Here is a 26,769-nt window from a genome sequence, read left to right as displayed (position 1 = left end):
GATGAGTGATGCGATTTGTATTCATTTCAATATACCATTTAAAAGTAGGCGCCGGTAGCCTCGTGGGCAACACGCTGACATGTAGCGCCATTGTGCTTCGGGCGTCCCAAGTTTGAGTCTCGGCTTGCGAACCTTTCCCAATCCCCCCTTCCCACTTCACTTCCTGTCACTATACTGTTCTATCGAAATAAAGGCAGAAAACACTGCAAAAACATCTTTTAAAAATTTATTTATATATATATATATATATATATACTGTATATATATGTGTGTGTGTGTGTGTGTGTGTTAAATTTATTCAAAATGACAGTAAAGACATTTATTGTTACAAAAGATTCATATTACAAATAAATACTTTTGAACTTTGTATTTATCAAAGTATCCTGACAAAAACAATCACAGTTTGCACAAAAATATTAAGCAGCACAACTGTTTTCAACATTGATATGTTTCTTGAGCAGCAAATCAGCATATTAGGATGATTTCTGAATGCGACACTGAAGACTGGAGTAATGGATGCTGAAAATTCAGCTTTTCAATCATGGGAATAAGTTACATTTTTAAAGTATATTGAAATAGAAAAAAATATTTACATTTTAATATTTCACAGTATTACTGTTTTTGCTGTATTTTTGATCAAATAAATGTAGCCTAATAACATAAATCTTCATCAGATGTATTTAAATTGGAAGTTTTCTTAATTGTGTATGCTAAAAATGTTAATCTTTAAAAACAGTAATTTTGTAACTTACATATAATCTTGACCAAATTTCATGTGACACTGAAGACTGGAGTAATGACTGTTGAAAATTCTGCGTTACCATCACAGAAATAAATTCAAATACAACAGCTGTAATTATTTTAATTACTGTTTTTACTGTATTTTTGATCAAATAAAAGTAGCATAATAGACTTCTTTCAAAAACAAACAAAAAAAAACACAGACAAAATGTGTTTTATGTATGCTTCGTGTGTATTCATTCTCAGTGGAGAGAGTGGTGCTGGGAAAACAGAAAGCACCAAACTGCTGCTGAAGTTCCTGTCCGTCAAGAGTCAGAACTCCACAGGCTCTCCGCTGTCAGAGAGGACCACCAGAGTAGAGCAGGCCATCGTACAGAGCAGGTCATATATGCTCTATCACACATACTCTGTTCTTACAGATGTTGTTGTATTTCTGTCCATCTTAACACCTGGTCTTTCTCTTCCACTCCAGTCCAATAATGGAGGCTTTTGGAAATGCAAAAACTGTTTACAACAACAACTCCAGTCGCTTTGGCAAGTTCATTCAGCTTCACTTCTCTCAGAGTGGAAATATCCAGGGCGGCTGTGTTATTGATTATTTACTTGAAAAGGTATCTTTTTATTATTATTATTTTAAGTATAACTGATCATATAAAAATTATGACTGTTTATAGCCATGCATTTAAGCAGTTATACTAAATGCTTTGTGCTTTATAAATGTCATTACATTTCAGAATCGAGTTGTGCGGCAGAATCCGGGAGAAAGGAACTACCATATTTTCTATGCATTGTTGTCAGGTGCTAAGTATGAGCACATAGGTGAGATTTTAGCATTATTTCAATTTTTTGTTTTGGTGGCACAGGAGTTACACACTTCACCTTTACACAAGCCGAATCTTTGTTTTTCTCTTTGGCCATTGTATTGCGCGGTATGGATTAACCCTGTGTTCTCATCAGAAATGTACATGCTGGCTGATTCTCCTGAGGCTTATCATTACCTCAACCAGTCCGGCTGTGTGAAAGACAGAAGCCTGGATGACAAACACCTCTATGATAGTGTGATGGTGAGTCAATACTGTATGTTTGACAGCTTTCTTGACTCTAAGACAGTTACTTTTCTCATGAGCACACCGAGTTTAAAGGAACGTTTCACCCAAAAATGAAAATTCTATCATTGATACTCACCTTCATTGCATTCCAAGCCTTTTCCAAATTTTGGTTAATCTTTGAAACACAAATTAAGATATTTTTAGTGAATTCTGAGAGTTTGACCAGGTAATAAAAACTTAAAAGATCCAAAAAGGTTATAAAGGTGTTTTAAAATGAATCCACATGAATAGAGCAGTTTAATCCAAGTCAGTGTTACTCTGTTTGCTACGTGTTCGTTTATATGTGAAAAGAAGACTAAATTAAATCTGTTAATGATTAATGCAATTGCAACTCTTCACAAGACTTTCAGTTTGAATTATATACTGTAGGTTCATTTTACAACAACTTTATAACCTTTTTTTAATTGTTTAAGTTTTGGTTACCTAGACTTTCAGTGGAGGAACATAAACCTAATAAATTTCATTAAAATTATCTTATTTTGTGTTTCAAAGATTAACCAAGGTCTTATGGGTTTGGAACAACATGAAAGTGAGTAAATGACAGAAATTTCACATTTGGGTGAGCTATCTCTTTAATTCCATGCAACTGGGCATTAATAAATGGTCCACTAGAGGGCACCACATCATCTCTTTTCCGTACTCTAAGAAGGAATTAGGTAGAACTAATTAAACTCGAGTTATTCTGAGTTTTTTTTTCCCCCATACATATTTATTGGTTAAATAAGAATGATCTCTCTGATCATAGTAAGCATGTGTAAGCATAATGTATCCAGGATCCCATTTCCTCCTCTCTTTCCCTTAAGAATTCAATATCAGCTGTCAAATATCTGTCAAATAAAGCATGCTGATATTTTTATTCTGTTTAATGGCTGTAGGAAGCATTGAAGGTGATGGAATTCACTGAGGAAGAGATCCGGGATGTCTTCAAGCTGCTTTCTGGGGTCTTACAGATCGGCAACATTGAGTTCATGACTGCAGGGGGTGCTCAGATCACCACTAAAGGAGGTTCAAGGCAGATCAGCATTTCTCAGAAGCATACCTAGCATGTTATACATGCTTTTTTTAATAGTTATCTTAGTGGAAGGACCTATTAAATACCGCCTGTAGCCCTGGCACACAATATCAGCCTATATTTTATCTGACAGGCTTTCACCGAGTAGTGTGTAGATGCATGCTACAACATGTCAGTATTCACTCTGATAACTGCACTTCAGATGGGTGATAACTCACTAACTTGTCTTAATGCTGGAGCAGTTCCAGAAGTCTGCTAATTAAAAAAGAAAAGAAAGAAGGAAAAATAAAATCTGTCATCATTTACTCAGCTTTACTGGTTGCTTATTTCAATGCAACTACAAAGAAAAAAGAAAAAAAAGAATGATTTGATTACCTTATGATTGCGATGCATCCTGAAATGTGAAATCGGGTCCAGTTATTTCCAAAAATATGCTGGAGACATAAATTCAATTTGAAAGTCAATATTTGAAATTTGGATAAGCAATTAATGTACATTTATTTCTCATCCAATACAAAAATAATGGATAATATCATATCAGCAAACACAAACTGTAAACTGTTGAACACATGTAACATATTTACATAGACTTATATCATGGAGGTTTTATGTGTGAGTGTGTGTATACATACATGCATACACACACACACACACTCACATATATACATACATTGTAATGATGGCCTCTGAAGAGAATCATTAACTGCTGTGTATGTGCATACACACTTTTCACAGTTGTGAAGGCTTATGCAGTGTGTTTATCTGAATGACAGTGGTCAGTGTCGTCAGTGATCTGCTGGGACTCGACTCCTTTCAGCTGTCTGAGGTTCTGACTCAGCGGTCCATGATCCTGAGAGGAGAAGAGATCTGCTCACCCCTCACTGTGGAACAGGTAAGGAACCAGGACATCCATCCTTCTTTATGATGTTGTATAGTGCACCGACATGTCTAGAAATAAGATATATTTATGTGTTTGTCTATTTAAATCTGGCTTATTTACAGTTTTGGCATATGTTTTAGGCAGCGGTTTCAAAAAATAAATCTAATATGCTGATTTTTTTTTGGTTGGTTGGTTGGTTTGCTTTAGCCGTCATGTTGTATCATGTCGTGGCATGTCAGTGCTGTGCCCTCAGTGTGTCCAGAGACATGTTCCATTTTCCCTGCATCCCCAGACTCACCCCAGATTTACTGACAGACTGTCATTAAAAAAACATGCTCACACCCATACTCCTGTGTAGAAAGCGTCTTTGCGTGACTTGGTACCATTTCCTGTTTTTTGTCCCCTCGGATTCCTGCTATAATAACTCAGTGATAAAGATCTCATGAGAAGCAACACAATAGAGGCTGAGTGTGGAGATGGCGGTTAGCAGCTGCCTAATGGGCGCAGTCTATCACACAAATATGCACAGTAAACACAAGAAACAGTCAGTTCAGCACTAGTGCAATGCTTTCAAAATGTACTCTTAAGAATTCCTCTTTCCCGCAATGAAAGTTCAAGTGAACAAGAATCAAAGGCCTGATTTTTGTAATTTGAAACTGGTTTATGAAAAAGAGCAAGACTGATGAGGGGAAAGTGTGTGCATGCCAAGAATAAAGAGACCCCAACCCACATTAACCCATAAATCGCATCTAGCATATAGAACGGGCCCTGGCCTTTGTGACCAACTCGGTAGAAACACAAGCAATCTTTTTATGAACAAAGACAATGGACACTAACTCCAGCCTGTGTTAGCGGTCATAAAGCAGTGCCACGTCTTAATGGAGGCCCTTATTCCTCCTCCTCCTTTCCTCATAATGCATTAACACAGTGGTCAGGACCTCAACAGCTGCCATTCGCCGTATCCTGCACAATCAGCCATTCTTTCAGGTCTTTCTGATGGAGCCAGCACACTGTTCAGAATCAGGCTGAAGTGTCTCTGACTGATGAATTATAGTGTTGCTGAAACAATAGACGGGAGTTTGGCGTTCTTAGGAATAGCAGAGGCTAATTTGTGGGTATTACCTTTCTCTCCTTCTGTAATCCAGTAATAGCAGCTCAGGGTTATTGCTGGGTTTATGAGTTGAACTGAAACTCCAGAAGCAGATATTTCTCAAGAGCTTCCACACTTTTCATCACTTTTACTAAATGAATTGGAAGGTCAATTTTAGTGGTCGTACTGTGTAAAGTCAGTTCTCATAGTCTGTATCTGTGGCCTTGCACCAGTGTAGTTTATCACATTTAACATGAACATGTTCCACATGCACCACTTTTTGCCCTTAATTTTTGAGCATAATTAAAAACAGAGCATAATTAAAAAAACAGACTTCTTTGTTTGGATTGGGTGGTTTAAATATGGCTTAAGTGTCCAAATACTTATTGGGGCCACTGTATTGTTTTCAATCTCGGCAATAAATCAGGAAAGACATCCATTGTTTTCAAACTTCACATGTTTAAAGATGCACAATTACAGAGAGTAACAACCCTGCAGATTCGGCCCATAAAGTGAACTTAACTTTTTTTTTCATGATGTTGAAATTCAGATATATTAGTGTTTTGTAATAATCTCTTGAGACATTGCTTGTTGACACTGTGGTTTTAAATTGCACTGTTGGAGGCTAACTAAAGGAAAATGTCTCTAGATTAATATTTGGCTCTGCCCTGCTTTCCAAAGGCAATTGATTCCCGGGACTCTGTGGCCATGGCATTGTATTCCCAGTGTTTTTCTTGGATCATCGCCAGAATTAACCAGAAAATCAAAGGAAAGGACAACTTCAAGTCCATTGGCATTTTGGATATATTTGGCTTTGAGAACTTTGAGGTAAAAGAGTTTGTTGAGTACAGAGAGGTGAAACGTTCCAGCCAGACTGTCTGTAAATGGCATGTTATCATGTTTTTATGAATTTTCCCCCTCCAGGTGAACCGTTTCGAGCAGTTCAACATTAACTATGCCAACGAGAAGCTCCAGGAGTACTTCAACAAGCACATCTTCTCCCTGGAGCAGCTTGAATATAACAGGTGAGTCCTGTCAGTGACCCTGGTTAGCACTGAAACCCTATCCCTGGAAGAGATCTCTCAGCAAAAAATGCTTCAGTTATCAGATTTTGACCTAATTTTGCATCAGAAACCAGCTTAGATAGTCCAGCACTGTCTTCCATACTTCATATTGCTAGATTAAATTAGGTTTATGCATGATCATAAGACCAAATCCATATATACAACAGACTGGGACAGATGCCCACTTCAGAATCTTGGTGGTTGTAGTAAGTCATTAGAATACTTTTTGCCTGCTCTTTGTGTATACCTGTGCTACTGTGTCCATAACAGACTTTTGTACTCGAGGGGAGCAATATTTCAATTACTTTCAAATCAAACTAACATGATCAACAAGATTGTCTTTATGCTGTTTGCTTAGTGACTTGAAAGAGAAATATGACTGTGGAAAACGACACTAACTCCAGCCTGTGTTAGCGGTCATAAAGCAGTGCCACGTCTTAATGGAGGCCCTTATTCCTCCTCCTCCTTTCCTCATAATGCATTAACACAGTGGTCAGGACCTCAACAGCTGCCATTCGCCGTATCCTGCACAATCAGCCATTCTTTCAGGTCTTTCTGATGGAGCCAGCACACTGTTCAGAATCAGGCTGAAGTGTCTCTGACTGATGAATTATAGTGTTGCTGAAACAATAGACGGGAGTTTGGCGTTCTTAGGAATAGCAGAGGCTAATTTGTGGGTATTACCTTTCTCTCCTTCTGTAATCCAGTAATAGCAGCTCAGGGTTATTGCTGGGTTTATGAGTTCTCCAGAAGCTCCAGAAGCAGATATTTCTCAAGAGCTTCCACACTTTTCATCACTTTTACTAAATGAATTATTTTAGTGGTTTTAGTGGTCGTACTGTGTAAAGTCAGTTCTCATAGTCTGTATCTGTGGCCTTGCACCAGTGTAGTTTATCACATTTAACATGAACATGTTCCACATGCACCACTTTTTGCCCTTAATTTTTGAGCATAATTAAAAACAGAGCATAATTAAAAAAACAGACTTCTTTGTTTGGATTGGGTGGTTTAAATATGGCTTAAGTGTCCAAATACTTATTGGGGCCACTGTATTGTTTTCAATCTCGGCAATAAATCAGGAAAGACATCCATTGTTTTCAAACTTCACATGTTTAAAGATGCACAATTACAGAGAGTAACAACCCTGCAGATTCGGCCCATAAAGTGAACTTAACTTTTTTTTTCATGATGTTGAAATTCAGATATATTAGTGTTTTGTAATAATCTCTTGAGACATTGCTTGTTGACACTGTGGTTTTAAATTGCACTGTTGGAGGCTAACTAAAGGAAAATGTCTCTAGATTAATATTTGGCTCTGCCCTGCTTTCCAAAGGCAATTGATTCCCGGGACTCTGTGGCCATGGCATTGTATTCCCAGTGTTTTTCTTGGATCATCACCAGAATTAACCAGAAAATCAAAGGAAAGGACAACTTCAAGTCCATTGGCATTTTGGATATATTTGGCTTTGAGAACTTTGAGGTAAAAGAGTTTGTTGAGTACAGAGAGGTGAAACGTTCCAGCCAGACTGTCTGTAAATGGCATGTTATCATGTTTTTATGAATTTTCCCCCTCCAGGTGAACCGTTTCGAGCAGTTCAACATTAACTATGCCAACGAGAAGCTCCAGGAGTACTTCAACAAGCACATCTTCTCCCTGGAGCAGCTTGAATATAACAGGTGAGTCCTGTCAGTGACCCTGGTTAGCACTGAAACCCTATCCCTGGAAGAGATCTCTCAGCAAAAAATGCTTCAGTTATCAGATTTTGACCTAATTTTGCATCAGAAACCAGCTTAGATAGTCCAGCACTGTCTTCCATACTTCATATTGCTAGATTAAATTAGGTTTATGCATGATCATAAGACCAAATCCATATATACAACAGACTGGGACAGATGCCCACTTCAGAATCTTGGTGGTTGTAGTAAGTCATTAGAATACTTTTTGCCTGCTCTTTGTGTATACCTGTGCTACTGTGTCCATAACAGACTTTTGTACTCGAGGGGAGCAATATTTCAATTACTTTCAAATCAAACTAACATGATCAACAAGATTGTCTTTATGCTGTTTGCTTAGTGACTTGAAAGAGAAATATGACTGTGGAAAACGACAGCGCTTTGTGCGCCCCTTGTGGCCACTCTAAGAATGCAATGGCAAGATTTGTGTTATGAATTGTGTTCTGACACATTTCAAAGTATATTTCAGGCCTTGGGAATCTTAAAGAACAAACATGCTTATTCCTAGTTAACTGAATATTAGCGTGCGGATATCAAATGTCTGTGTACTTAAACTAAATGTGTATTAAGCTAGCTATCAAAATATTAACTTAGCTATTTCATACTGTTGCTCTACCATGACAGTAGTTCACCCGAAGTGACTGTAGAATATGACATTTTATGCTAATGCCATGTTATAGCAAGAAAGCCAACTGTAGAAGAGAAAACTTTATGCTAATGTTTACGCTAATGCTGTTCAGACATTTTTGATTTCGAAGATGGCGCCGACGCTGATGGCTGCCTCCGTGGCGTGCTCCGCAGTTGTTTTTATGTTTTTGTTAGTTTGTCCTGTCACGATATTTCACCGGTTTTCGACTATTCTGATGTTTTGCTGGACATTGTAGTCGGGGGAGCTGCGGCGCTGATCAAGTGCTTCAGGACGCGCAGACGGGGGAAACGAGCCGGCGCGCTCGTGAAGCTCAGGCAGCGCGGATTCAGAAAGCTGTTGCCTAGCATCTATCTGGCGAACCTCCGCTCTCTACCCAACAAAACGGACGAGCTCCTTCTGCTCTCCCGGACAAATAAGGATTTTTCAAACTCTGCTGCTCTGTGTTTCACGGAAACCTGGCTGAAAGACGCCATTCCGGACAGCGCGTTGAGTCTCCCGGGCTTTCAGCTGTTTAGAGCAGATCGCGACGCAGAATCAACGGGGAAATCACGCGGCGGCGGGACATGGTTTTACATCAATGAGAGGTGGTGTACAGATGTAACTGTGTTAAAGAAGATGTGCTGTTCAGATCTAGAAGTGCTCTTCATTAACTGTAAGCCTTTCTACTCGCCGCGGGAGTTTTGTTCGTTCATTCTCACAAGTGTGTACATTCCTCCGCAAGCACACGTGAGCTCCGCTTTACAGAAACTCGCTGATCAGATCACAGACACAGAACAACAACACCCGGACTCTGTTTTAATCATTCTCGGGGACTTTAATAAAGCCAATCTCTCCCGTGAACTGCCAAAATACAGACAGCACATCACATGTCCCACCAGAGACAGTAATATATTGGATCACTGTTACACCACAATAAAGAATGCATATCACTCTGTTCCACGGGCAGCTTGGGGCTCTCTGATCACTGTTTAGTTCATCTAATACCGACCGAAAACAAATTCCTCGTATGTGTAAACATACCTGGCAATAAAGCTCATTCTGATTCTGATTCTGATTTATAACACAAACACACAAACCTGCGGAGCTAGGAAAGTTTCTGTCACATACTTGCTCATATTGTGTTTTAAGCTTTTAGAAATATTAGTGAATCTTTCTGATCAATATATCCGTAGTTAACATTATAGCTAGTTATAGCTAATAACAACACACCTTGAGTACTGAGGTCTTTTCCTGACAAACAGTAAGAATAAGTGTATACAACTGGACTGCACACCTGCAGCACATTTGAGCATTTGTGTGTGTGCATCTCTGCGTACATTACGCCCTCACAGTTACAACATCATCAGGACATGTTATCTTTGCGTGAAACCCAGAGTGTACGGTAATGGTCTGTAGACACATAGCTTCACACTATCAGGTGTCACAGAGAACTCAGGTCACAACGGGGTGAAATAGCATAGAAGGGTGGAGTTGCAACGTGTACGTGATCATCATGATGTACAGGACATGGACGGTCCTGCGATCTCTTTTAGGGCAGAGTGATGGAGAGATAGCAGATGAAGTAAAGGCAGGGGTTTCTCGGCCTGTTCTTGCTGTAGTGGCTATGGAGGCACTCTGCCAGATGTGTGAATAGGTCTCCTCTTTCCCACACAGTTGTGTTCTTGTGTTGAAATGTGATGGCTGAGGGGGGTCAGCAGAGCCCGGTCACAGCTCATTTCATCACATGAACCCTGAGGATAATACCACCTTTGTGTACATGTAGTGTTGTGATGTTGCTCAAGAGGTTCTCTTGTGTCTCCACACAGGGAGGGGATACACTGGGAAGCCATCGACTGGATGGACAACGCAGAGTGTTTGGATCTGATCGAAAAGGTGTCCTTTTAACCTTTGACCTTTAATCAGCTCTCACTGCGACCACACAGTGCTCATTAGAAACCATTCCAACGTTGATAGCACGTGAGAAATTTCATAATTTCAAACTATCATCTCCAGTAGTCATTGGATTTCCAGAGAGATTTGCAGACTTAGTTGGTCTTAAAAACTGTAAACAAATAGGGGTCCATGTCTAATTTAACCGTGATGCTCATGCAGGTGATGCTGCTGTCTCTTTTCTGCATCATATCCTGCCCTCTGCATCGTTTACACTACTTACTACTTTTATTTTTTAATATTTACTGACTGTATTAATGCACATACACTACAGTTCAAAATTTTGAAGTCAGTACAAAATCAGCATATTAGAATGATTTCTGAAAGACCATGTGACACTGAAGACTGGAGTAATGATGCTGAAAATTCAGATTTTCCATTATAGAATGAAATTACATTTTAAAATACATTAAAATATGAACAGTTATTTTAAATATTAATCATTTTTCACTGTTTTGTACTGTCTTTTTGCTCAAAATAATGCAGCCTTGGTTAGCAAAAGAGACTTCTTTTAAACAATAAAAATCTTACTGACACAAACCTTTGAACTGTAGTGTAAATCTCTAAGAGGTCTGGAAAGTTTCACATTATAATTGTACAAGCATCCACTATACACCCTAAAAAAGTTAATTTGCATGTACAAAAAAAAGTGTAGAAACATCTGCTGAATGCAAAATTGAGATAGCAAATTATTGCATATTATGTTGCAGTAAGAATTGCATGTTCCAGCTGAAATTGAAAAGATGTATGGGTGCTGAATATGCTAACAGGGCATCCATATCAAGTGGCTAAAAAGGGAAATATGATTTTTTTTAAATGCATCTGAGGTGTCATTGAGAATAATAACTTGATGTGAACCTTTGGAGATTTTCTTGCACAAATGGCTACATAACATTACAAGTAAATATCTGTGTAATTTGAGAGAACGTATTGACACTAGTAATGAATAACGGCCCACTGTTAAAGCAATTATAATTAACATCTCTGATCGATTACAAACTAGACCCCTGTGGTTAATGTGGAGAGCCAGAGAGAGCCTGTGCTTAGATCAGTGTGCTCTTTCCTCAGAAACTGGGCATGTTGGCTCTTATCAATGAGGAGAGCAGATTCCCTAAAGGCACAGACTACACCCTGCTGGAGAAACTCCACAGCCGGCATGCTGTAAGTCCTCCTTATCAAAACACTCAGACATAAAGTACACGTTTTCTTCTCCCCATCTCATTTCAGATCACAGAGAGTTAATTCTTCTTTAAACTCACTGATAAAGACCAGCGCTGAGCCAATAGGCAACACCCAGTCACACCCCCACAGCCTCTCACACGCACATTCACAATACGGTAACGTGAGCAGGCTTTACTCAGGCTGCAGGAACAATGAGTGTGTCCTCGGAGAACCCACATACAGTCTGCCTCGACTGAAGTACCTCTGTGTGTGCTCACTGCAAAATATAATCAATATGAAATAATGTGTTATGTGTTTCTGTCTCTGCAGACAAACCCTTACTATGTGAAACCAAGAGTGGCAGATCACCAGTTTGGTATTAAACATTATGCAGGAGAGGTAATTACATCAACAAGCAGTGTTATTTCAGTATTATTTATATTCTATTTTAATATTTATTACTGTTTTGAATTTATATTTTGTTTTAGCAATTCTGTGTGATTGTCATTTTTTTCTAAATATTCAATTTAGCTTATTTGTATTTCAGTTTTAATTTTAGTAAGTTAGTGAAGTTTAATTTTATTACTTCAGCTAAATTTAGTTTGTTACCAAGCCAACATTTCTAATTTCCATTAAAGTTTTTATATATTTTTTCTATTACATTTTTTTTAGGTTACTATTTATATTTCATTTTATTTCATAAGAAATTTTTAATAGTTTAACTATTAGTAAACGATAACCACACTGTCAACAATTGCCTGTATTAGAGAAACAAACAATTTTTTTAGATACAGCCTAGAATTTATAGTGTGTCTCGCCAGGTATGTAGAAGAAAATTGCTGTGTATAGCAAAAATGTTTTACAGTATTGGTTTTGTGGTGCATTATTTGTGAGGTTGGAAAGAATTTATAAGGTCTGCCAAAATTTAGTACAGTTAAAATGCATTTAATTGACATCAGAGATGGCAGAGTCCAAACACACACACACACACACACACGCATACACACACAAAAACACACACAGTCTGGTTCACTATCCTTGTGGGGACTCCCCATAGGCATAATGGTTTTTATACTGTACAAACTGTATTTTCTAAACTTTGTGCATTTTTACAATCTCAAAAAAACTCATTTTGTGTGATTTATAAGCTTCTGTACCCATGGGGACCTCAATTTAGGTCCCTACGGTGACACAAGTCCCCATGAGTGTGTATTCAGGTTTAAGTCCCCAGCAGTATAGAAAAACATGTACACACACACATGCATACACATGTGGAAGTGTGACACCATTCTGTGTTCTACAGTAACATTGCAGTGAATGAATGGCTGATATAAGTATAATATAATTTATTAATACAAAATACACAAAATTGCTGAATATAAATTAACACTAATTTTATGCAATATTTACTGATTGTGAAAATATTTAATTAATGTCATAGGAGCAAGATTGCTGCTGTTACAAGGCCTCATGTAATGCTAATACATCAAGTACTCTAACTGTTGTATAATTTAAAACATAAAATGTGCTTTATTAATTGACAAGGTTGGTAGTACATTTCGGAAGCAACAGCAGGTGGAATGACCATTTCTGTTGATACCTATAATCTCAAATATTGGTCGATATCCCTGTCTTTCACTATTGCACAGGTGTGATTACCAGGAGAAAGTGGACACTGGACTTCCCCAGTCTTCTCCTTCTCTCGTCACTTTCAGTATCAGTTTCAGGCTTTAAGAGAGGAATTAGTCTTTTCAGGAAAGTGAGAGAAAGCAGTCAGAGCAGTGTGCTGAAAAAAGCACAGAGAGAGAGAAGGAACGTGAATAGCTGGTTTGCCCTTTCACCACGGGCACCACACGAAGCCTCCACAGTTTAATGTGCTGGAAACCACACGTCTAACATGCTCTCCCATGAGAAGCATTTGGCATGCTGTCCAGCTCCTTCTCTAGCTGCAGTTTCTCTTTTCCTGACAGTTTTTATTTACACTTCTACTTGGATTTCACTCTTTACTTTCTCTGCTCCAAAAAGGTTATTTTAATCAGTACTTTAGTCTTGTTTTCCAGTAAAAACAAATTGCACAGGGTATTAAGACTTACATCTTGTGAAGTTTTGCTTCACAAGTAAATATCTTGTCTTTTAAGGATTTTTATATATTTTTACTGGACAATGACTAATTATAACCAGATACCTTCACCACAGTTTTGTGTGCAAAATGTCTGACATGATTCATGGTTCCCGCAGTATCAATCCAGTCTTTCAAATGCTTTCAGAAGGAGAATATCTTTAGCATCTGCTCTCTAGGCCAACACAAATGAAAGATTGGACTATAAGCTTTAGATGAATTCTCTGTTTAAATGAGAGATTGTAATTATTGAGATGGTGTTATAAATACCCTCGGCATGTGTCATGGATGCTGCATACTTTACAGCTCAGGAGTTTATTTCATGGTGTTAAGATTAGTGGAGGAATCTGTCGCCACAGAGGTCATGACGGAGTAATACTCATCAGGTGACTTTAAACTGCGACAGCTCGATCAACCTCTCTCTTCGGTCTCTCATTAATAGGCTAAAAAGTAAAACACAGGAACAGAGACAGTGTATCTTCTTCACATGCACAATTCAGTTCAGTTCAGTGAGAAATGTTAGGACAGACACACGAAGTAGGTTATATGAAAAAAGTATATAATTAAAACAATATTTTCCATCCATAAAATAAATGCATGTAAAGAAGTAAATTAATACATTCTGCGTTATTTTTAAGTCACTGTGCATGTATTTTATAACAGTGTTTGTCTTTGTGTGTGTGTCAGGTATTGTATGATGTGCGTGGCATTCTAGAGAAGAACAGAGACACATTCAGAGATGATATTCTCAACATGCTGAATGACAGCAGGTAACAAATCATTCACTTCATTTCTGTGATTCTAAGCAATGCTGTGGGTCCTATGATCCTAAGTGTTTCTTAGCTTGTCATGAGATCAGTAATGTATGTACTGTAAATGATACTTCTCATACTACAAAAACTATATATAAGGACAGTTGACAAGAAATATTTTTGGGATTTTGGCATATCTTGTGATACTGTACAGTACTACATCTAAAATTATTCATTAATGAAGCTTTTATGAGTTAATTTTAAATAAAGAGCAGGTCATATGGTATTTTAAAGTGTCCTAATAGTGTGTTGGAGTCCCCTACAACAGGTTTAAATGTATCTAAGGTCAGAAAACATTGTAAGTTTCTCAGAATATACATTTAATATTAGAATCATTTTTTCAATGATTTCGAAACGATTCGTTCGAAGCAGTCTCTGCTCTGATTGGTCAGCTGGCCAAGTCTGTTGTGATTGGTCTTTCCGTATACAATGCGTGTCAGAAACGAAACGCCCATTACCATAATTTAGTTTTTGCTCCGGAGGGTTACTTGTAAACAAAGATAGGGTGACCAGACGTCCCATTTTTCCCGAGACAGTCTCGTATTTCAGCTCTATTTTAGTGCCCGGACTTATTTTGAAAAAATCATGTTTTGTCCCGTATTTCCAAATTTCTTTAGGACTGGGTGATCAGAGCAAGTAGTAGAAGTGTTCTGTCACGCGAGAACAGCCTAATCAAAGGTAACTAAGTTAACTCATTGTAGTCCCTACCAGCCGTTTTTGTAGGCATTAAACTGCCAGAATTTTAAACTTATTTAGAAAAAATCATGTTTTGTCCCGTATTTCCACATTTTTTTTACAACTGGGTGATCAGAGCAAGTAGTAGAAGTGTTCTGTCACGTGAGAACAGCCTAATCAAACGTAACTAAGCTTGTCGTTGGACAAAATTACCATCCAATCACAATTTGTTATCGATTGCAGTAAGTGAAGGTGGGATAGATAGGAATCACGCTGAATGACACACAGAAGCGCTCTCTCGGCCGCGCGCCCCTGCGATCCCAGTTCTGCAATCAGTTCTCCTTGGGCCTTTATTGTTAAAGGGGTCATATGATGCGATTTCAAGTGTCAACATATTCTGTTACACCAAATACACAAAATAATGATCTTTAAAAAAGCATCATATGACCCCTTTAAATACACACACAGCTGTCACAATCTCCATCATGTGGAGTATCTCACGTAAATACAGTCGGTTATGGCTTAAGTGAACGTAAACAGGTGGGTGAAAACCGGATATATGTATCAGTATATTACATTCATTCAGTCTTAAAGGGACAGCAGCCTAATTAAATACCTGTCTGTCTCATTAATGTTCATCAAACAACAAAAGATGTTAAATAAATGTATAGCCTACATGTTAAACCTACTGTATTAGAAAATGAGCTAATTTAATATTTAACTTGTATCTATTGTATTTGTCTTATGGTTTGTAATTTGCTTCTTTATATTTATATAATAAATAATTATGTACATGTGATGTGAGTGTGTGTATATATATATATAATTTAGATATCATGAAATAAAATTTCTCATATCGTGGTCATATATCACCCCCCTTCCCCCCGTCCTGTATTGAACCATGAGAAATTTGGTCACCCTAACAAAGATGCTATAAGGTTACAAAAATGGCATCGATATTACCTTATCAATTCGAGCCCGAGTCCAAGGATGACACTGATGCAGTCGCTCAACCAGAAACTCCATCGCAAGCAAGGCTTGATCAGGATATTTCTCAGTGGTAAGCTTAAACTTTGCATGTGGTACTTTACGTGATATGACAGCAGTTTTATTGCATTCATTATTATTATTATTTACTTATTTGAGGTGCAAGTGTGGCAACTGTGTTAGTATGCCGAGTGAGGCTGAAAAACACAGCGTCTTCTCGAAATGATGTAAACACACTAACTAGCGGAAGTGTTTGTGGGCAGGTCAGAGTGTTCGTATTTCGTGGGCAGGCAGGGATTATGCAAATGTGTTACCTTGTGACGTATACCGGTAACAGGCAGAAGATTCAAAATATGACGACTCGTTCAGGCGGTTCAGAGTCGACTCGTTCTTTTGAGAGACAATATATTTATCATGCACTTTTTTGATTAACTACGTTGCAGACTGTTTACATTGAAGGATAGCTACGTTACAAACTGCAAAAAATATATTTTTTGAAAACCCATATGACCTGCTCTTTAAGAGACTACTTGGAATATTTATACTTTTGAAATGAATTTGACATACTGAAGGACCATTTAAAATCATGTAATAAAGGCAAAAAGCTGTTCAAACAAACTTGCTGGGCCTAAGATATACAATTTCCTATGTACATTCATCTAAATTTGAACTTAAACATCAAGCTACTTTGAAGCAGTTGTTGCTGATCTACATTTCTGCTGATATGAATGATGTTTGTGAGTGATACTGTCTCTATTATGTGTCTCTCAGGCTTGACTTCATCTATGACCTGTTTGAGCGTGTTGGTAGCAGGAATGGAGATGAGACTCTGAAGATAGGCACTGCCCGCCGCAAACCCACCGTCAGCTCTCAGTTCAGGGTAAAACACAGAATCAATGATCTGAATGCACCATCTGATGTTTTTATACAACTGTGTGAAACTATATTTTGAAAGAATCAGGACAAGATTATTGTGCCATTAGATTAGCAAAATGCTAACATCAAACTCTATAGAGTGCAGCAGTCTAAATGACCCTGACTGTTAACCCTTAAAAGACAGACCAAAAATTTTGCACTGTGGCCACTGTTGCACTGTTGCAGGAGCTAATTGCTTAGGACCAGCACATGACCAGCTTAAACCAGCTCAGGACCAACTAAGGACCAGCTCAAACTAGCTGCCATGCTTCAAAACATACCTAACCAGCATATGCTGTTTTTTTTTCAAACAGAGTTTGTGGACAGTAGTCAGTGAGGCAGCTCAGTAAGTTTTGAAACAGAGATAATATACTGTATGAGTGTTCTGTTCTCATGTGTGGGCTTAATATTTTGGGTGGACATTCCAGGATATGAGTGAAAACCTAGCAGAAATTTTTATTTATTTTTCTGCACTTGTGTGACTGTATGTGTACCTTGCGTGTGTGTGTTTTGTCCTTTTGTCTGTGTCCCTGTATATCTGCCGTTTGCAGGGTTACGGGGCTTTACATGTCATAACTGCCGTGCAGGGGATTTGGCAGCTGCCCTTGTACTGTGGCTCTCAAAGCCAGGGGATTACCCACAAACCGGGCACAAGGGTTTGACAGGGTCCGTGCATGTTCCCCTGTTCCCCTGTCATTAAAGCCGGCCTGGAGCCTCTCAGTCTAAGACTGTGGGACAGAGTGCCAGGTTGAAGGGTCCTTGATGTAACTGGGTAAATACTAGCCCTGTCACTGCCCTCCTCAACAGGAGATGTGGGACGGACAAGCAAATAGCAACTGTGGTTGCAGAACGGCAGTTTTGGTGCTGTTACTTTCCTGTGCAAGGGTGTAATTTAGTGTTATTGTGACTGTGTGTTTCAGGACTCTCTTCATGCACTGATGGCCACTTTAAGTGCCTCCAACCCTTTCTTTGTGCGCTGCATCAAACCTAACATGGAGAAGGTAGGATTGACACTTTTTGTACTGTCTATATCACACTCAAACCATATTTACTTTCCTTATTGAGTCAAACAGACAATAAAATCAATTTTCTAAAAAAAAACCCCGTCAGATGTCATTTTCAGATTAATAGTTCACCCCAGAATGAAAGCCCATCATTGTGTATTCACCCTCAGGTCATTTCATACATATTTCACTTTCTTTCTTCTGACCAACACGAAAGAAGAAATTTTGAATGAATGTTCACGCTGTTCTTTTCCATATAATACAATAATCAAAGAGCAACTTAAAGGAATAGTTCACCCCAAGATAAAAATTTGCTGAACATTTACTCACTCACCCTCAGGCCATCTAAGATTTATGTGAGTTTGTTTCTCCATCAGAACAGATCTGGAGAAATTTATAATTACATCACTTGCTCATCAATGGATCCTTTGCAGTGAATGGGTGCCGTCAGAATGAGGGTCCAAACAGCTGATAAAAACATCACAATAATCCACAAGTGAAGTTAAAAGCAGCTTGTTCATAATAAACAAATTTATTATTAAGATGAAAATAGTCCATGCAGTTAATGCAAACCAAATTTTTAAATTCTTCTGAATCATAGTCACATTTACCATCGCTCTGCAGAATTTTGCAGGTGAAATCTAGTCATTTCAGTAGGAATTGATCGGGAGTTTCATATAAGGGTGAAAATGTTCCCCACACACGTTTTGCTCATGTTAATGTTGGCCATGTGAATTTGCTGCACTGACCAACAGAAAGCTGCTTCGCTTGAAGGTGACTTTGATATGAGCTATGTTTTATACATCGCTACTCTATTGACAATAGACCAATAGTGACTGCACCTTTACAGTAGCTTTGTTGGTGGAACAGACGCAAATTTGATTAATTCACCAATAACTTCTAACCCTTCCCCTGTAGCTCCAGAATCATATTCAAGCATGTGCATAGTCAAACCTGGCACATCAAGATGTGTTCCGCAATGTTTGAGGTCAATAACATCAAGCAGCGCTGGTCCTTGCTTGTCTCGTAACCAAATATTGATGCACCAAATTTGAATTTGCAGAAATGCAAATGAGATTCAAGAGCTTTCTCTGGTTACTATATGCTTTCGTTGAATGGAAAATAACACCTTGAACCTAATTTGCATAATTTGCCATTTCTCCTTTTTTGTTAAATGAAAAAATCCAAATGGCTTTAGAATGGTATGAGGGTGAATAAATGGGAATTTAGATTTTTAAGTGAAGTATTCCGTTATTTAAACTTCCACCCTGCAAAAAAAAATGTCAAGAAAGACTGATTAGGAAATCATTATTAGCAGTGCAGTGGCCAGGACAATCTGGCATCATCACATTGTGAGAAGCTGTACAGCCAGCAGCCTGTCGTGTTCTGCACTCTGTACATAGAGTCTCTTTGTGCTGATCTGCTCAGATTGGAGCAGCCCATTCTCACTGCCAGCACATTCCTGCAGCCCAAACCCGCCTGTGCTGGGGTCAAAGGTTACGGCTGTCCGCTTCAGCGGTACTGAGAGGAGTATCACACTCCTGACCTGCCGCAGAGGAATGTAGAGATAACAGCCAGAAAATCACACAGAGCCTCTACCCTTCATTATATGATACAATTGAGCTGTAATAGCGCTCATTTGAGCTCCCGTATTACTGGAATTATTATGATTGCATTGATTTATAGAGGACTCTCATTTCAGTGGGCAGAGGATCAGGTTGGTGCTTCTGATGGGGTTGTTGTATTGTGATAACTCCTCAGGGAGGGGAATCACGGCCGTGGCCTTGTCTGGCGCTCTGCCTGGCTCCCTCTGACATTCCACACCTTTTCTTCTATCATTTATGCCACTCAACATCTCACCTCACTCCGGGCCCCTAAAGACAATTGTGATACTGCGTACTTCATGTCTGACCCAGGTTTACTGCCCAAATTACTGGGAGACCAGAAATATACCTCAGACTCTTGTCACATTAACCTGACATGACTATTTCAGTTCAGATTGTGCTGATTGAAATGAAGGACATGGCAAAAAGCAATAGTGGAACATGCTGTTAAGACGCACCAGGTGTCCAGGAGTCCCGCTCCTTAATATAACAATCAAACGGCCTGATGAGACAGGACAGTGTGGGAGCAGCTGAACACCAGGCACTGATGTTACTGATCCAGCTACAGATCCAGCCACTAAACATGACGCAACACCTCACACAATAGACATAATCACTCCCAGTTGAAAGCTCCCATTGCTGACGTTGGTGTTTGACCCCTTTTTCTTCCCACAGACATCTTTTGTTCTTTATGTGACAGATCAAAACAAGATCTATGATATCTCACTGTAGGTTATGGTTAATGTCAGAATGAAACCAAAATTCCTGGTCTCACTGAAAATGATTCATCTGGTGTATGTTATTCCAAAGATAAAATGTTTGTCTTTATAATCTTTCATCAACATCTGCGAAAAAACTTTTTTCCAGCTAGCATCACCAAGCCCTCTTATTTTTCAGCCCCCCCCCCCCGTCATGCACTGCAAAAATAATTTTCTTCAGTATTTTATTTCAGTATTTTTGTCTTTTTTTTAAATAATCAAACTGTCAAGAAATATCTATTTGACTAAATTAAGATAAGTTATTAAGATTTATTGTCAGAGAATGTATTTTAAGTTTAAGTATCACACCCAAATGTTGGCACTCAAAATGTTTTTTTTTTTTCTTGTTTTTCTATTGTTTATCATTTTTATTATTTAATAATGATATTGAGACACTACTACACAATAGTGACTAACAATATGGGTAACTATACAATTTTCTTCATCATCATCATCAAAAAATTGCTAATGAGGAAAGACCAATAAACTAAGAAAAACTTGCACCAGATTACGGAAATCAAATATGTTATTATGAACACTATTTCAGGTTAAATTGTGTTAGTCTAATAGGACAACTGTTAAATATTGAGTATTGATCCATTTAATTTCAAGTAATATTGGGCATAGCCAGTTGATATCAATGCTGATGGACATCTCCTTCTATCTTCTTCCAGAATGCAAATGAATTTGATGCAGATGTGGTTCTAAATCAACTACGTTACTCTGGAATGCTGGAGACAGTGAAGATCCGTAGAGCAGGCTTTTCTGTACGGAGAACCTTCCAAGACTTCCTCAGCAGGTGAGATACATAGCAAAGAAACCATCACAAAACCACTGAAAGTCCATCAAAATACAGTTTGAAGCACAAAATCTGTTCCAGATGCACACAGTCGATTCCTGACAGTTTTTGGAAAGGTAATATAAAGTTAATGTCCTTGAAATCATAATGAACAATGCCAGGGAAGTTTTTCCGAATCTATCAGTACATTGTTCTCTTACAGTAAAATGAGTGAGGTGGAATGTGTGTATGTGTTCAAGCTGTGCCCACTTCCTGTGCAGATACACAATGATCCTGAGGGACAAAAACCACACGGCAGACGAGAGGAAGAAATGTGCAGATCTGCTTACGAAGTATGACGTCACAAAGAAAGAGTGGCAGCTGGGAAAGACTAAGGTGCGGTTGCATGACCAACACGTTCACACACAGTTTAACGTTCCAGTATAAATAATCTGTGCTAGGCCTCAGTGCAAGAGTGCAGAGACTTCATATAAGTGCTCTTTTTCTCTCAGATTGAACTACTTGACCTTTATGTAGTCTGTGGGTGTGTCCCTGACATTCATACTTTACAGTGTTCAAAGAGTCATTTGAATTTAAATATGAAATGCAAAAAAAAGAAGGAAAAAAAGATACAGACTGGCTGTGTTCAATTATCATGGCATTTACAGTTTGCGAACCCTTTGAAAATATCCAGATTTCTGCATTGCTTACTCGTAATATGTGGTCTGATCTTAATTAAAGTCACAGTTATAAACAACCCAGCCCTGGATAGAGTAGCAACAGTCCCGAATGTTCTACATTTGTAAAATCTCACCATGGATTGATGAACATCCAAGTCTTTAGCAATGCTTTGTGCATCTCTGCAATGCACTGATAAAGTCCTGTGAAAGCTTTTGGGACTGAGGTATGGTTCACACGAACCAGTTATTCTTGTGAAGAATATATTTGTCAGCCACCAGGCTTTGTATGCCTTTATTTTAAGAGCAGGGCACCTGTGCGACCCATACTTCCAATTTATTTTCCTTAATTGACTCCTATTAGTTGTTCATTTATGTTTTCCACACTGCCATGTGAATGATGACTCAGTGTCCTCAATAAACTTCATAAAGAATAAAACTGTTTAGCTGAAGAACAGAACACATTTAATGTGTTATTAATTCAGAAATCCAGATATTTTCAAAGGGTTCACAAACTTATTCTTGCCACTATGGTACTCTGAGGGAATTCATGTAGTCAACACACAGATGATACCTCGATATTAGCATCAAGGAAGTGATAAAAGATGTATGGTACCTAGGGTTGGGCGATACTTTGATAACGATAAATATCGCGATATAATTTTCCTCGATAAAACAATATGAAGAGTTCGATAAATGTTCGATATAATGTTTATGCGCCAAAAGCGGAACAAAACAGCGTGACTCATTTGAAGCGCGCCACTCGGACCGTTTAACCACTTGGATCAAAGTTCAAACTGCCGCGCGGCGCGAGCTCACTAGAGCAGATGTGTTTACTCGGACACGCGAGCACTAAACAGTGCTGTGAAATCCAGTGTGAAGCGCTTATGGAGACAGAATTGTTGCTTAATTCCAAATAAATAGATTATGATCCACAAATAAATCTTAAAGTTTCACAAACATGAATTAAATTCACAAATAAATAAAATGAGATTTGCAAATAAAAAACATATTCACGAATATATATTTATGTCACAACCACAACTTTGCCTGGCATTTATTTGTGAATCGCGTCTTGTGCGTAATCTATTTATTTGGAATTAAGCAAAAATTCTATCTCCATAAGCGTTTGAATTCAGCGATGAGCACAAATGACTCTGTGATTTAAACTAGTTTAAAGCCAAACAGGAGAAACATTGTGTGCAACGAGACAGTCAGAAGGCTTTTCAATCTACAAATCGCCATCATTTACTATGGATTTACTGACACGCGAGCTCTAAACAGCACTGTGAGATCCAGTGTGAAGCGCTTGAATTCAGCGATGAACACGAATGACTCGGTAATTTAAACTAGTTTAAAGCCAAACAGTAGAAACATTGTGTGCAACGAGACAGTCAGAAGGCTTTTCAATCTACAAATCGCCATCATTTACTATGGATTTACTGAAGTAACACTCACTGCACCATGGCATTGTGGCAGAAATTTGGGATATTCACACTGAATTGTATTAAAGGAGTAATGGTATATAATTGCAATATGTATTTGTGATTAAGCTATAGCATGTGTGCATTTATACTGAATTTGATTTGAAACAATACCACTCATTAGAACATGCAGAAACTAAGAAATTAATTTTTCTATTTAGATATTTATTTTGTTAAGGAAAATTAATGGTCTGGTTTCTACAACTTTCTCTTTGGAGCAAAAATCTGGCTTTAAACTTGAAAGGAATAAAGATTTGACATTCATCGTGATAATTATCGATATCGACTGATATGAAAAAAATTATCGTGATAATTTTTTTGGCCATATCACCAAATTAATTTTTCTATTTAGATATTTATTTTGTTAAGGAAAATTAATGGTCTGGTTTCTACAACTTTCACTTTGGAGCAAAAATCTGCCTTTTAACTAGAAAGAAATAAAGATTTGACATTTATCGCGATAATTATCGATATCGACTGATATGAAAAAAATTATCGTGATAATTTTTTTGGCCATATCACCCAGCCCTAATGGTACCATTTTCACGGTAATGTTTTGCAACACTTTTGGACTTTCATGGGGGATTTTTTCAGTCTTGTGGTGTTTTTTCTGTCTCTCCTCTCTACATTCTTTCCTCTTCCTCTGCTCTCACCCCCTTCAAAAAACCCCTCTCCACATCTTGGTAAGGAGTTTTGCGGTCCCTCACTTTACTGAAATGACTCATCCCGAACTAGCCGGCTTGAAACAAGAGCGCAGCACTTTAAGGGCGTTTGGCAACAGGAGCACAGCAGCTCTGAAAATAATACTTTCTGTTCTCTGTTCAACAGTGTCTATTCATTCTTATCTTGTAATCAGTCAATTATTCACTCTCCTTGGTCAGTCCCTGCCACACATTAAGCACGGCAGTTCAGTCGAGCTGTTTTTACAATAAGTGGAGCTCTGAGGTTTCTGAGGAACAGGAAGGCACTGTAAATAAAAGGCATTCTTGTGTCGTTTGATTCAGACCACTTTTCTTTAAATTAATTGAATCCAGCGTGCTCTGTGTTATTTCCTTTGGGGTCTTGTGGTTTCTGGCTTTCCTGAGAGCTAGTTTGGGTATCACTTTATCAGGGGTCGCATTGTTATCTTGATGGTGCCTTAATGTGGTGTTGCTGTGATTACTTGTGTTTAGGTTTGATTTTATTTGGAGCAGAGAAATTATCTCATAAATCAAATAACTTGAGATGGAAACAGTGATGACCTGTCAGTGCTTCTTTTGGTCATGAGATGCTGAGTGGGTCATTATGAAGGAAAGCCAATTCAAACCAAACAATTAGATGACTTCAGTACACAGTTATCCTGTACTACGTAAGGATCATTATAGCAAAATAAACCCAGACACGGTCGCCAGGACGTGGATAAATAGTAAATAATTTCTTTTTTTCTTTTTTTAAGAAATTAAAAGTTTTATTCAGCAAGGACACCGTGAATTTGTAAAATTGGTCAAAAGTAACAGTTATGACATTTATTATTTCAATTTCAAAAAAAAGCTATTCTTGTGAACTTTCTATTCATCAAAGAAAAAAAGTCACGTTTCCACAAAAATATGATAATAATAAGAAATGTTTCCTGAGCAGCAAATCGGCATGTTAGAATGATTTCTGAAGAATCATGTGACACTGAAGACTGGAGTAATGATGCTGAAAATTCAGCTTTGCATCACAGGAATAAATTACATTTTAAAATATATTCAATGTAATATTCAACAAAACTGTTTTTACTGTATTTTTAGTCAAATAAATGCGGCTTTGGTGAGCATTAGAGAGTTCAATGATATGGCAAACATATATAGTAGTGTAATTGTAATTGATTATATTTAATAGTCATACATCTTCTGGTGCTGCTAAAACAAATGTACCATATATTTTAAATATCATAGAAATAGTTATGCCTTTAAAAACAATTTCATATTGTATGTGCCATGAAATGCACAATACATCTGAATTCATCATGGCTTCAATAGACGATTGAATGTCATGCAATATTTCTTCTTTTCCTAGAATGTTGCTTTCTGTCTCCCACACACACATGTATAAAGACACTGAAACAAATGAATTCAGATACACTCACTGGACACGCAGTCTCACTCCCTGCTGAATAGAGTCATGCTTTACAAATTGTTTAGCTGTAAAATAGCCTCATTGTTCTGAGTGGTGGGGTCAGGGCTGGACAGCTCCAATTTGTTCTCAGCACATCAGAGCTCCAATGTACTTAAGGTCAGCTACTCTATTCTACAGCTTTCACTGCTCTACCAGGCTCCACGATCATACTTGTTAAATAGCCTTTTGCCCTAATGGCGGTGAAAAAGAAAGAAAGCTGGTGTCCTCATGACAGAAGCTGGACTAATGGACCATGCACAGATCTTATCCCAAAATGCATGTGTATGACATTTCACCCAACATAGTCCTTCACTAAAACATTGTGTGCATCAGGTCCCCACAGTTACCAGTTGATTATGTTTATCCCTTTCTGAAAAGACCAGGGTAATTGGCTCCCAGCATGTGTTGTGTTTTGCATGCTGTGTTTTTGGTGTCCACACAGGATATCTTACCTAGTTTAATGTCAACTTGTAGGTCATAACCTGGTTTGTATTAACTTGATGTTGAAAAGTAAATATTTACAAAATATAGCCTAATCTATTGGAGTTTGCCAAAAGATCTATTGGCGAGTTATTACATTTTGAATAAAGTTTATGGAAGCAAACAGTCCCTTTTAGGAATAATGTGTGCCAATTAATTGTTTGCAATAAGAACAGAACATGTATAGCAATGCTTCTCAACTTTTTGGACTCCAAGGCCCACTTTGTCCAAGACATTCAAAGGCCCTGCTATCTAAGCTGATATGTACTTTATAATAAAAAGTAAATGGCTACTGTTAAAGGGGTCATATGATGTTGCTAAAAAGAACATTATTTTGTGTATTTGGTGTAATGAAATGTGATTATGCGGTTTAAGGTTAAAAAAACACATTATTTTCCACATACTTCCACATCGATTTTTACAAAGCTCATCAGTCTGAAAAGCGAGGTGTGCTCTGATTGGCCAGCTATCCAGTGCGTTGTGATTGGCCGAATACCTCAAGCGTGTGATGGAAATGTTACGCCCCTTACCATACTGTGATGCTGTCTCCCGGCACGACCAGACAAAACCAATAAAACCCATTACAAACGAGGCATTTGTTGCATCCAGTGGGGACATAATTACGGATTAGAATGACTTATACTGTCTTTTTACGTGCTGCGTTGCATCGTGCCGCATAAACATAAAACCATGTCTGCATTTGTGATCGGAGAAATGACAAACAACAAGCGCTACTCTACACTGTTCAAAACTCGCGTTTGAATCATCAGTGGCAAAACCTTTAAATTCAAACGTACTTACAGTCTGTGAGTCAGAACAGCCGGCATTGTTGTCTACTCTCCCAGGATCAGGAAACAGTCCTCAATAAAATGCGCTGCACACATCTGAATATTTGGGTTGAACTGTTCTGGAACAGTGTTGTAAATACAACTTAACCACTGATTTCTAGTCGTGTCCTCTTTTGGAAG

At 38.1% G+C, this 26,769-nt stretch overlaps 1 protein-coding gene across 4 annotated transcripts in view; it reads left to right on the top strand.

Moving 5' to 3' along the window:
• The window catches only part of LOC107668373 (unconventional myosin-X-like), an 80,770-nt gene that overhangs the window by 30,388 nt on the left and 23,613 nt on the right, over positions 1–26,769 (top strand). For 3 of the 4 annotated variants that reach the window (XM_016460215.1, XM_016460214.1, XM_016460216.1), the window contains exons 5-20: positions 988–1,122; positions 1,214–1,352; positions 1,476–1,560; positions 1,699–1,805; positions 2,726–2,855; positions 3,636–3,754; positions 5,514–5,660; positions 5,757–5,857; positions 10,085–10,151; positions 11,277–11,369; positions 11,700–11,768; positions 14,176–14,258; positions 16,734–16,842; positions 17,798–17,878; positions 20,918–21,042; positions 21,303–21,417. In XM_016460215.1, the coding sequence (XP_016315701.1) occupies positions 988–1,122; positions 1,214–1,352; positions 1,476–1,560; positions 1,699–1,805; positions 2,726–2,855; positions 3,636–3,754; positions 5,514–5,660; positions 5,757–5,857; positions 10,085–10,151; positions 11,277–11,369; positions 11,700–11,768; positions 14,176–14,258; positions 16,734–16,842; positions 17,798–17,878; positions 20,918–21,042; positions 21,303–21,417 (1,705 nt within the window). Of the gene's footprint in view, positions 1–987; positions 1,123–1,213; positions 1,353–1,475; positions 1,561–1,698; positions 1,806–2,725; positions 2,856–3,635; positions 3,755–5,513; positions 5,661–5,756; positions 5,858–7,233; positions 7,377–7,472; positions 7,574–10,084; positions 10,152–11,276; positions 11,370–11,699; positions 11,769–14,175; positions 14,259–16,733; positions 16,843–17,797; positions 17,879–20,917; positions 21,043–21,302; positions 21,418–26,769 lie in introns of those variants that run through there. The other variant, XM_016460217.1, reaches the window with a different exon arrangement.

The sequence above is a fragment of the Sinocyclocheilus anshuiensis genome, unplaced genomic scaffold (genome assembly GCF_001515605.1).
Source record: "Sinocyclocheilus anshuiensis isolate Anshui unplaced genomic scaffold, SAMN03320099.WGS_v1.1 scaffold1237, whole genome shotgun sequence".
Lineage (NCBI taxonomy): Eukaryota > Metazoa > Chordata > Actinopteri > Cypriniformes > Cyprinidae > Sinocyclocheilus > Sinocyclocheilus anshuiensis.
This window is presented reverse-complemented; position numbering and strand designations above follow the sequence as displayed.